The following is a 12,552-nucleotide window of genomic DNA, read 5'->3' as shown; positions in this document are numbered from 1 at the left end:
TCAACATCACCAAATAATTTATTTGGAATCAGAAGTAAAAGAACATTTGACAGTTGTGAAATGTATGTTTATTCTGAAACTTCTAATTAGTTGTATAACTAATCTATGACAAATTACCAGATTAATTTTACTTCATTTTTTCAGGACTGGGGTTTTTCGATGACTTCAAATTTAGGATCTAAGGAGAAGGAAAAAAAAGGTTCACGCTTAGCCATATTGCAATAATATGCATTATCTAGAATGCTTCAAGATTTAACTCATCAATCTTCTGAATTTTTTTAGTGAATATCTACTGTTTTTAAATATCTACATAGAAATATAACAATAGCTAAACATTTATATATTACTTCCTACGCGCCAGGCTATCTATTAATTGACTTTGCATATATTATGTCATTTAACTATAACTATCATGAGGAAGATAGTATAATTCTCCCCAAATGTCAGATGAGGAAACAGGCACCAGTTTAATTATTCAAGTTCACAGAGCTAGTAAGTGATATTGTCAGCATTCAAGATCAGGCAGTTTGATTTCAGATGCTCACCAGTTAATCTCTATGTCATATGATCTCCTATACTAACGGCAAACATTCATCCAGAGCTTTGCATACATGTGTCATGGTTCTAATAAATTCAGATGTAATTTTCATTTAATCCTCTAAATAATCCAAATAATTATAAATATTCTCCACTTAATCCCCCACAAGAACAAATCTGTAATTAAAGAAACTTACCTTCAAATTTGAAGTTAGGGAACGTATTCATATCTGCTTTACCATACATTTGCTTAAGCTTAAAAACCTCCTTCTCTAGTTCTTGCTGATACTCTGGGCCAGCATCAACAGGTCCTCCAGATGTCCTGTTGTATAAATGAGCAAATAAAAACTAATTTTATGCACTAGTTTACAAAAACAAATTACCTTTCACCATCAAGTTTCAATAGACCTTTTAAAGGTATTCATGTAGGGAAAAAGACTTTGCAGAAAGAAAACAAGTATTTCCGCTTGAATTTCGATTTAACTAGTTTAATATGATGAGATTTCAACATAAATGAGGTAATTTCAAACAAATCTCTCTCTAACATTCCAGGTTTGTCAGTGTGAAGGATACCTATTAAGTTGGAATCTCTTAGGGTCTAAGTTGCAATAAGGTGTAATGGTTAAGTCTGTGAGCTCCGAGTCAAAGACTGGTTCCATCTGAACATCAGTTCTACCATTCAGTAACTGTACAAACCAGAGGGAGGCACAAAGCACTTTAAATTTTAGTTTCCACATCTAAAAATGAAGGTCCTACCAAATGCGGGTGTTAAGAGAGTTAAAGAGATAAGGTACACGTATCACTTGGCATAGTGACTGGCATATTGAGCACTCAATACATATCTACTATCAACTGCTGTAAATCAGCCATTGCTAGATGGTTTTTAAAAGATTTTAGTAACTTTAAGGCTTCATAATAGGGGTCTATCAAAGAAACAAATTATTTCCTACCTTCTGAGATTGTGCAATTTAGAAGAAAAAAGATTACATGCTCACAAACATTTATTTTGTAAGGGAATTACACAATGAGCTTCAAAGACTTGGTTTAACAAAAAGCTATTCAAGTTGAGGAGAGATCATTTTTGCTGAGCTCATCAGGGAAATGTTCATTTAAAAAAGGTGGCATTTGAGGTAAATCAGGCATCTGAGGCTAGATTTTATTTTGAGACCTTCTAAGACTGAAAAAGCAAAGGCTTGGAGGTGGTGAAGCATTGCCATATGCAGGAAATACTAAGCAGTCTAGATAGAAAAACCAGCAGAACCCAGATCATGAGAGGCCTAGCATGTTAAGACTGGGAACTTGTATTTTATTTGCCAAGAAATAAAATGATAAAATTAGAATTATGTTTTCGGAAGATAAACGTAGCATCATGGAACAAAAGCAGGGCCAATTAGGTCTAATTAATCCTTTGAACAAATTGTTCTGTTTCTGTCATAAACGTTACTGCCTATCAATGGACGATATTATAAACTTTAAAAATGTACAAGTGAAAATTCCTTCAAGAGTAATATTTTGACACATGCCTATGATCAAAGCATGGAGTCTTATTTATGTTAAACAATTTCCACAAAAAATACACAAACAGGTCCAATTTAAGAACTTATTCATGATGTTTCTTGTTAAGTGCCCAATTTTCCTTTAGATCAGCACTAACAGAATTTTTGTGATATTAGAAATCTGTATCTGTGCTATCCAATATGGCAGCCACTAGAAATATGGCTAATGTGATAAGGTACTGAATTTTTATTTATACTTAACTATAATTAATTATAAAATTATTGAATAGTGCATGTGGATAATGGCTACAGAAATGGACAATACAGTTCTACATAGAGCCTTCAACCAGATACTCTAATACTGATTACTAATGGATGATGGTTATTATAAATTTAATATGCTCTGTGATGATAAAAACGGGCCAGAAACCATCTGCCTCTTCAACTGAATATAAGTCTCACTGCCCATCTTGTTTATTACTATATCCTAGGCTCCAGCATGGTGACCGGGACAAAGTAGACACTCAGGAGATACTTGTTTATTGCATTTAGCAAATACTAGGCACACTAATTTATTGAATCATCTACACTTTATAATATCCTATGAGATGGTGAAGTACTGTTATTACCATCCCCATTTTACATATGGGGAAACTGTGGTACAGAGGTTAAACAGAGCTAATAAGTAGTAGTGCTGGATTCTAGCCCAGGGTCCATGCTTAAAACACCTCTCCATGCTGTTTGCACTAATGAATGAACGATCCCCAAAACATTCCTTAGATTCAAGGTATATCTAAGCACTGACTTCTTAGTGGACAGGTTTTCAAGGACAGTTAAAATGCAAATAGTACCAATACTAAGATGTACCACCACCTTTGGACAGAAGACACTCAAAATTCCCTGACCAGTCCAGCATACTTGCTTACTGAATACTGTGATTTTTGGCAAATTCTAACTTTCACTCTTGATTTTCTCATATATAAATTTGGGATAAAATCCATAGGGTTGTCAGACTTTCATAACCATGTCTATAAAGCACATGGTACCTTATTATATTTTAATCTCTTCACTCTCTCTCCTCCTTAGTTTTGGTTATGGCAACACCTTTTTGTTAGTTACCCTGTCTCAAAAGTCTATCTGTTTTGATTGCTTCCTCTCCTCTACCCCTCTACCAGCTCACCAAGACCAGTTCTCAGTGTCTTGACTCTGTCACTTTTATAGTCCCACTGCTATGAAGGTTCTCACCAACTAATGCTTGAATCATTACATTTTCCTAACATGTCTGTCTTTGCTGTCTTCTCATCCCAATCTTCCGATAAACTGATTAAAATTATGTTCCTAATTCAAAATAATCTTGTTCCACCCTAACCATCCTGTTCAAAAACCTTTAATTTCTCACAAATGTTTACCACATGGTATCTAAATTGCCCAGTCCACAATCAAGGCGTTTCATAATCCCTCATTCTAACCCCATGACATCCTTATTGCTCACTATACTCCTAATACGACCTGTACTCCAGGGAAACAGAATTACACAATTCCCCAAATACACCTTGTGCTTTCGTTTTCATGCCTTAGCTCACACCATTCTTCCTCCTGAAAGATATCCTCCTCCTAACCCTCTTTATCTATCCAACCTTCATAGCAATTGGTCTTAACCCAGAGGAGACCCCTGGGTGTAGGTGTGTACTGACGGTCTTCTGTAGGTTTGAGAACTCTTTTTTTTTTTTTTTTTGAGACACAGTCTTGCTCTGTTGCCCTGAGTAGCTGAGACTATAGGTGTGCACCACGACACCTGGCTAATTTTTCTATTTTTAGTAGAGACGGGGTCTCACTCTTGCTCAGGCTGGTCTCAAACTCCTGACCTCAAGCAATCCTCCCACCCTGGCCTCCCAGAGTGCTAGCATTACAGGCGTGGTGAGCCACCATGCCCAGCCAAGAGAACTCTTTCAAGCTATAAGCAAAATTATGTGAGTAAATTCTTCACTTTTTTCTTTTTAAATTGGGAAGACGATCCACAGAGGATCATTGATCCCTCCATGAGATTCTCAAGAGAGATGAATGATCCCAAACACTGCCTTCAACACCAAGATAAAACATTAACTCTTTCGAGAAGTCTTCTACAATGCCTCCAACTAGAAAGGAGTAATATTATACTTCCTATGAACTCCCCAAACACTGAATGTGTCACTATCTTAGCACCTAACCCATTTTACCTTATACTGTATTTACTTGCTTACAAGCTTTCTACCCTTTTCAGATTTTAAAACTATTGCGGAAATGCAGTGTGGCCCACCACAGTTAGTAGCCCGGTGCTTTGCACACAACAGACAACTAAATGAAAGAAGATGAAAACTATGGATTGATGTATACAACTTTCCCTAAGATTTGAGGGTTGAATCTGATGATAGCTAAGGTGGTCACTCATTTCCAAAAGTTTGTGGTTCTGTAATCTTGTTTTTATAGACTTACTTTATGCCATTTCAGTCTCTTTTGTCCTTTGATAGTCCCAGAGATATAGACCTATAAAAATATCCTTAAAAAATGCTATGTTTATATATTTCCCCCAAATTATGTCATCACAGGGCACTAAATTGAGAGTTAGAATACTTTGATGACACATTCTTTCCCAATTAGTTTTAGTCTTAGGCTTATCAACGTCCAAGGGACTTACTTTTTTCAAATTTAGCTGCTAAATTATTTCCAAGATCTTATGTACTTCTATGAATTGGCTTAGTTTAAATAAATGACATTATAGTAAGAATATATTTTAAATGACAGTAGATTTAATAAGGTTCTTTCTTGGAACCCGTATAAAGAAGACAGAGTTTGAGACTTTAAAAAAATTCAAGATCCTTATCTTCCTTTTTGAGGGCACCTAATGGACGTCTATGTCAGGGATCAGCTGAGTGAAAGTCTGACACTTTCAAACACCAAGTGTTTTTATTACCATCTTTAAACTTACATACTTTGAATATTTATATTTACGCTGTGGTTGATTATCTACCCACTTACTGTCGCTTAGATCTGTATTCTCTAATCTTGTCTACGAAGAGTTTCTGTACAGGATCAAGTTCCTTATTAAATGCCACTGCTGTAACACCGATGTTCCTCCGCAAATGGACTGAGACTGCCGATCGAATAACAGAGGAGAACCTGAAGAGCCTCTGAAGAATCATGGTGATTCTATGTTACTGAAAACAAGCATCAGAAATGTTAATATACTTATTGTAGATCACCTCTAAATATCATATAGTGCAGAGGTCCCCAACATTTTTGGCACCAGGGATAAGTTTCATGGAGAACAATTTATACACAGACGGGGGTGGGGGGCAGGGATGGTTTTGGGATGATTCAAGTACATTACATTTATTGTGCAGTCAAACCTCTCTGCTAATGATAACCTGTATTTGCAGCCACCCCCAGCACTAGCATCACCGCCTCAGCTCATAAGGAGCTTGCAATCCAGATCCCTCGAATGCGCAGTTTCCAGGAAGGTTCAAGATCCTTTGAGAATCTAATGCCACCCCTGATCTGACAGGTGGCGGAGCTTATGCAGTGATGCAAGTGTTGGGGAGCGGCTGTAACTACAGATGAAGCTTCACTCACTGGCCAGCCGCTCACCTCCTGCTGTGTGACCTGGTTCCTAACAGGCCACAGACTGGTACCAGTCCTTGGCCAGGGGATGGTGACCGCAGATACAGTAGGAATCTCATTCTAATTATAGAACTAAATAATACCAGAACTCAGCCTATATCTGACCACAGTTCCTTTCTCTTCTTTATTCTCCACTCCAAGTTTTTTGGTTCCTAACAAAAAAGCCCTGGAATCTAGGAGCAGTTAGGTACAACTCATGCCTGAGGTTCTACCAGGATTAGAGCAGAAAGAAAGCACAAAATCTGGCATGGGGTGTTTCTTCTCCCATGAATTTAGTCTCAGACTAGACTGTAGAGGAAACAGAGGTAGGCTGTTAGAATACTGCCTACCCCCATGATGAAAAGAACACTGGTCTCAAACTCATGTACCAGGTTTCCTTGATGCCTACAAAAAGTCAAGAGAGCCGGACAGGGAAACTGGAGACAGTTGCCGCAGCCAGAAATGATAACCTGAAAATTTGTACTTAGAAGGCCCAATGGAGGAGAAACTGCTCTGCCTGTTAATGACTGCAGGACTCTATAACAATTAAATCAAAGTCCAAAAGAACCAGCAAGGAAAAATACTGACCAGCCCAAGTGAGCCAAGCAACGACAGAGGGGAAGATCAGGTAGTACAACCTTATCAGTGAAACAGAATTTGTGAAGAAGATGAAAGTCTGAATTTTAAAAATAAGGACTTAAAGAATTCCAACTCCTTAGACTTCCTGAAGCTAAAATACATTATTTTCTGGGAAATTTAAGTAGATAAATTAAAGGAGAGGACAATCCCTATTGAGATTTGATTTAGTGATTTAAAGATTAAATGCAAAACATATTCCAAATTATAATAAATATATGCAAACAGGAACTCAAGAAGAAAAGGAATAGATAAGATGGCCATAAATAATTAAAAGAAAATTTCCCTCAAATTAAGACTGAGTTTATAAACAAAGGATTTACCAAACTCTGTGTTGGAATGGCAACAAAATTTCACACCTCAACACAACTTGGTAAAATTTCTGAATCTTTAAGTGAAATCTTGATATGCTAACATGCTCCCCATGCCCTCCTTAAAATTACCTAGTAATAAGTCATCATCACCACACTGACACTGGACTTCTATTAAGTTATAACAGGATTAGTGGAAGGATACCAACTTGTGTTACTGGTCTAAATATAGAAATTGGGACTAAGCATTCAGAAACCTTTATAATAATTCAAGTAATTTATGCCTGTTGAATTTAAAAATAAAAAATTAGAGCTTGCATATTGTGTGACTTCATTTTTTCATCTCAGTTTTTTGGTAATTCATTTTTTAAAAATATTTATTATTTTTTAATTTTAAATTTTTTTGTGGAGATGGGATCTTGCTGTGTTGCCCAGGCTGGTCTTGAACTCCTGGCCTCAAGTGATCCTCCCACCTTGACCTCCCCAAATGCAGGGATTACAGGGGTGTGAGCCATCATGCCCAGCCTGGTTACTCATTTTTTGCTGTATTCTTCAAAAGTATCCACAAGAGATGGGGGGCCAGGGAGATGGCCCTTTACCACTGAGAGTTTGAGAAGCACTAGCTAGACGATTTGTTCTCAAATAGGGTGGGGGTAGGGGGAGAAAAGGGAGATTTTATCCCTCAGAAGACATTCAGCAATGTCTAAAAACATTTTTGGTTGTCCTGACTAAGATGAGTGCTACTGACTTCTAATGGTTAAGAGGCCAGGGATGCTGCCAAATATCCTATAATGATAATAACAGAGTGCCGCCGCCACCACCACCACCACCACCAAGAATTATCTGGTCTAAAATGTCAATAATGCCAAGGTTGACAAACCCTCCAACAGCATTTAAAAACTATCAAAAGAAATCCTACAATCAACAAGATATACTTCACCTGACAGGATGAAAGCAAATTATTTCAAGAAAGTATATCACTCTCTACCCCATTAGAGAAAAACACTTGAGAAAAGACTATAAGCAAACAACAGATGACAGTATAAGGTGCCACTTATTATCATTCCCATTTTTACACATACAGAAACTGATGCTTAGAGATTAATTTACCTGAAGTTACACAGTTGAATCTAACTCAACACAAATACACAAAAAAATAGTGTACAACTCAGTTTATTTTCCCTTCTGGCAACCTAAGGACACGCTTAACATTCAACAATAAGTTCACTTGACATTTGTTCAGCCCTAGATATTTTGCAAAGTACTTCTGTATATTTTTTCCCCTTGTACACTTACAGCAATACCCTTAAAGAGTTAGGAAAAGGTGTTCTTATCCCTGCTTTACAGATGGTAAAACTATGTCTAAGAAAGGTTACTGCCCATAATCCCACAGTTAATTTGCTCTAAGTCTAACTGAATGAAAAGATGTTACCTATTGCAACATAGGTGAAATCCATTTGCATATTTTCAATTACCTATCATCTAAGTGCTAATGATTCCTAAATCACATCTGTCATTTTGGTCTTTCCTTGAACCCCAAACCTATATACTGTATTCAACAACTCTCATCCCTCTTATAAGTCCTACGAACTTGTCCAAAAATAAACACATACTCTCATATCAAAACTTGTTCCTTCTCCTTTACTTTTTTTTTTTTCATTTTTTCACTAAGTAGTGAGTGTGGATTGTCCAGTCACGCAGAAAATACATGTCATTACACAAACAAGTGTAAAACACCATCTGCGATAAATTCTCTATTCGAGTACTATCGGGTGCCAGGAGCCATGATCATATTTGACATTAACAAAAAGATTGGGGAAGGCAACAGCAAGAAAAGGGTACAGTCGTTGCAGAGGCCTTGTCGTGGGAGGAAGCATGGTTCTCCCATTTATAATGACTGCCCAACCTACGGTTAGTCCGGTTAGTCCGTTCGCCGCCTCTTCACTGCGTATGCCTAAAAACCACCACAGTTTTTAGGTGGGTAGCAAACTTTCAAGATTATTACTACTCTTTTACCTCTTATGGTGCATGTCCTGCGTAAATACTTTAGAAGACCCTCCCGCGTGTCTGGGGTGGGCAGGGCTGGCCAGGCCTGGCCACACACCTGTCCCGCTCCTCTGACCTTGGACTGCCCCAGCCAGGCTGCCAGCCTGGGACTCGCCCCCCTCCCCGCCACCCCGATCCCCCATCCCCCGGCCTCCCTGCCTTCCGCGCCTCCCCGGTTTGTCCTCAGGGAGGGTATTATCAGTCTTATTTATTGAGTCTATGGCAAACTAACTTCAAGGCCTAAAAGCGCCGAGGTCAGCTGTGACCTCAGACCAGGGACATGAAGGTGCTCGAGAGATAGGGCTACCTCTCTTTCTAGTAGAGCAGAGGTAACAGGCAGCCCGGCCCTCGTGAGGACACCCAGAACTGGAATCCCAAGAGGCCACGCTGGACTAGCTACCCTCCCAGTCACCTTGCACTCAGTCCCGAGCTGCCAAAGCCACCACCGCCGCCACCGTTCTACTTCCGGCCCTGGCTCCGCCCCTCCCACGCCTACCCGCCATCGCTATGCATTATGGGCCGCCGTTTCAGTCGGTCGACGCTCACCGGACAGGAAGCGTCTCGGAGACAGTCTGCGACCGGACGGCTCTAGGTGAGACAGAAGCCAAAGAGAAGGAGGAAGTGGAGGGCAAGTGCTTCCGGGTCCCCTGGCGAAGCCTCCGCCATCTTTCCTCCGCCTAATTTGACCCGCTCTTTTTTCCTCTTGGAAACCTTGCTTAATACGCATGCGCACGCTGATGGCCTTTTCCCCTAGTTCAAGCTCCCCTCCAAGTCAGTGTCCTCTTGCTTAGGGCTGTTGAGATGTACGACTGTGCAGGGAAAGTGAGACTGTAAAACAAAGCGGATTGGGGCGTTGTGCTCCTCTGTGTCTCGTGAGACTCAGTTGCCGTGGGCGTTTGTTTCGCGCACCCTGCTGGGAGTTGTAGTCCTGGACCCGGGGGTGCCTGGGAGGCGGGAGGGGGGTTGGGGTTTCTCAGCGCCGATTCCGCGGGAAGGGCCCGCGGGCCTCACACTTCGAGCCGTGGGAGCTGCAGGTCTTACCCGGAGAGACGCTGCACGTGGAGCCCGCGCCGCTGCCGTTCTCAGCCGGCTCTGGAGCGCGGGCGGGGGCAACAGGGCCGATTCCGGAGCGGGTGAGTGCGGCCGCGGAGGAGGAGGGGAGCGCGGGCCCGCGCGGGCCGGCCTCGTTCCGGGGCCTTTTCCCCCACAGCGGCCCCCCCGCGGCCGCCTCTGTGTTTTGTTTCCGCTGGTCCCCGGCGCTGTGACTCCCATTTCCGTTCGTGGAGACTTGAGGGAGCCGGGTGGGGAGGGGCAGGAGAGGCTGTGCGGGGAGCGAAGGGGAGGGGCGGGGGGCGAGCGGCGTGGAGCCCGGGGGACCGCGCGCCCCCGGGTCCTGGGCCTTACCTGTCACCTTTCGCCACTCCCTCCGGTCCCTGTCCCTTCCTCGCCTGTCTGAAGTTCGTGGCCGTCCTCCGTCTTCGCAGTCGGGATATGATCCTGATGCCCCCGGGATTTCAGAGGAAGACGCAAAATCAGTCTCAACGCCCAATTCAGTTGTCCCCTCACTTAAAATCCATTTGTCTTTCTAGGATTGTCTCACAATTGCACCAAAACAATTTATTAACGTATATGATATCCATCTTTCTTTTTTTTTAAGTGACGAAGTAAACCAAGGAGATAACAGTGGATTAGTGTAGCTTGCCAACTTTTAAAGTTTTTTGTGTACTAGGAGATAAGCCATGTATGTATGTGTGCATCTTTGGATTTAGGGATCCCGATTTGATTAGGTTGATGGCAGAGAGAACAGTGCCTAATACTGTATTGCAAGATGACAAGTAGTAATTTAGAAATAAAAGTCACTTTATGAGTGGGTTCCACTAATAATAGCAGTAGATCTGACTCATGGGAGCAGCAAAGATTTAGAAAGCTTCACTTGAGGGAAGTGTAGAATGAGGCAGTGATAACATTTTTAGGCACTGTGTAATCTTTAACTTGAGAAGACATTGATCAACTCTTCAGCAACTATTTTAAGAGAGTAGCCTTTCTCCCCAGGTTTGATGCAGGCTTTCCAAGCTCACTTATTTTTAGACATATCCTGGAATAGGGTGGACTTAAGTCCATTTTACCTGGATTGTATATGCAGGAATATGTCATGAGGGGTATATGGTCACGAAATAACAAAATAAATAATGACCTACATGTTCAATTGAAGCAAGTCATGAGACCAAGTACTAAATTAAAACTGTTAACTTTAGTCTTTCTTTAGCTCTTTATTTATAAAACTTCAAACCTACAGGAAATTGAAAAAAAAAAACCATAAACACCCTTATACCCTTTACCTGAGGGTCACCAACTGTTAAGCTTTTACCATATTTTCTTTCTCTCTTTGTGTGTGTGTGTGTGTGTGTGTGTGTGTACATGCACAGAGAGGTTTATGAGCTTTAGTGTTGACTTTATTTCCTAACATACTTGAAAGCATTTGTTAGCTTGGGAAAATGTGCAGTTGAACATGCAGGTACCCCCCAGACTGCACTAATATTTATATTAGATATTGGGAATAATTGTCCTAAGCTCTGTAAATTAATAATGCATTGCAATGAAGAACAACAATCTTCAAATTTATTCATAGTTCCAAAAGAGAACGTTAAACATACCTGTTTTAAAAGACACTAACATTTCCTAGAATTTTTAGTTAAATTCAAGTTTAGTTTGTATCCATCTTGTCAAAGGTTCTGAACCCCAGATTAGGTTTCATTTAGGAAAACCAAAGTGTTAATGAAAGGATGTGAAGTTGTTCTATGTAGTTAATGAGAGGAGCAGCCCTTAGATGGAGAGACTCCAAGCAATTGTCTCATCTCCATTTTCTTAAGTATTGACATAGAATCCTGAGGGATTGATTCCAGAAAAAGAACTAAGACTCTCTCAAGAACCGATATAAAAGATTTGGACTATTTCCCAAATCTCTCCATTGCTTCTCTAGGCTAAGTTTAGAGAACTGGAAGAGAGAGAGAGAGAGAGAGAAAGATCAATTAAGAGATGGAGTAACATGATTTTTCTCTGAAACGATATGGGCTGTATTTTTTTTTTTCTCTGTTTGGCACTTTTTAGGGACGGGTCTATGACTTTGGAATATCATAAGATAAATTCCTTTTTAACAACTTCCTATTTTAGTGCTCATATCAGGGGAGCCCTACGTGTCCGTGCTGATAAACTATTAGGGCCATTTCTCAGCATGTAGCAATTATGCTTCCTTCATATGCTTTTCTGTTTTGCCAAAGTTCCCAGAACATATATATGTTTTCTAATCTTTTTTAAAAAATTGGGTATGGAGATGGAAAGGGACCTCCTTATAAGTCCTGAAAATAAAAGATCTTTGAAGTGCTATTGTGCTATAAACCTATTGTCCTCACTTTTTTCTACACAGAGCAGTTTTTATAATTTATTAATTTTGTGTGAACATTATTTCTTTGTTTCAAACTGGTACTAAAATTCCATAGTATGTGCTTTTTCCACATTTTATTTTATGGATACTTTCTCACCATAGGTATTGGGATTAGGTTCACTTTCCATCTGTGGCCAAAAAAGCTACTGTCAAACAATTTGTGAATTTCTCTGGAGTGCTTATCTAGGGGCAAAATAGCTGGGTCATAGGTATAAGCTTGCTTGATTTGTAAGAGCTGCTAGATTTTTTTGCAGAATATCTAGAGCTGTCTTATGTCCCCAAGTCTCTACTTTTGTCATTTAATTTTCTGACATTTGCCATACATACACAAGTTCCTTGTTTTAAATTGCATTTTTGAATGATTTGAATTTGAGCATTTCTTCATATCTTGAGCCACTCTAGTTTCCCTTTATGTGAATTTCCTTTTCCTATGCTTTGCCTACTACTC

At 40.1% G+C, this 12,552-nt stretch overlaps 2 protein-coding genes across 10 annotated transcripts in view; one reads left to right on the top strand and one right to left on the bottom strand.

The window, feature by feature from the left end:
• Positions 1-9,880, bottom strand: ATP5PF (ATP synthase peripheral stalk subunit F6). Of its 8 annotated transcripts, none has more exons than XM_069472423.1 (4): positions 9,704-9,880; positions 5,049-5,219; positions 735-859; positions 1-178 (listed from the first exon to the last, which is right to left on the bottom strand). In XM_069472423.1, the coding sequence occupies exons 2-4, from the start codon at positions 5,210-5,212 to the stop codon at positions 141-143; spliced, it is 327 nt and encodes a 108-aa protein (XP_069328524.1). In that variant the 5' UTR covers positions 5,213-5,219; positions 9,704-9,880; the 3' UTR covers positions 1-140. The 8 variants fall into 8 exon arrangements, with proteins under 8 accessions (XP_069328524.1, XP_069328518.1, XP_069328525.1 ...); XM_069472417.1 differs by lacking the exon at positions 9,704-9,880 and adding an exon at positions 9,159-9,295; XM_069472424.1 differs by lacking the exon at positions 9,704-9,880 and adding an exon at positions 9,209-9,292.
• The window catches only part of GABPA (GA binding protein transcription factor subunit alpha), a 34,638-nt gene continuing 31,300 nt past the window's right edge, over positions 9,215-12,552 (top strand). Inside the window, exon 1 of one of the 2 annotated variants that reach the window (XM_069472416.1) lies at positions 9,215-9,254. The gene's annotated coding sequence lies outside the window, so the exon portion shown is untranslated. Of the gene's footprint in view, positions 9,255-9,745; positions 9,796-12,552 lie in introns of those variants that run through there. The other variant, XM_069472415.1, reaches the window with a different exon arrangement.

Source organism: Eulemur rufifrons, chromosome 7, assembly GCF_041146395.1.
Source record: "Eulemur rufifrons isolate Redbay chromosome 7, OSU_ERuf_1, whole genome shotgun sequence".
In the NCBI taxonomy this organism is placed as follows: Eukaryota; Metazoa; Chordata; class Mammalia; order Primates; family Lemuridae; genus Eulemur; species Eulemur rufifrons.
Note: the sequence above shows the minus strand (reverse complement) of the source record. Positions and strands in the feature narration are given on the sequence as shown.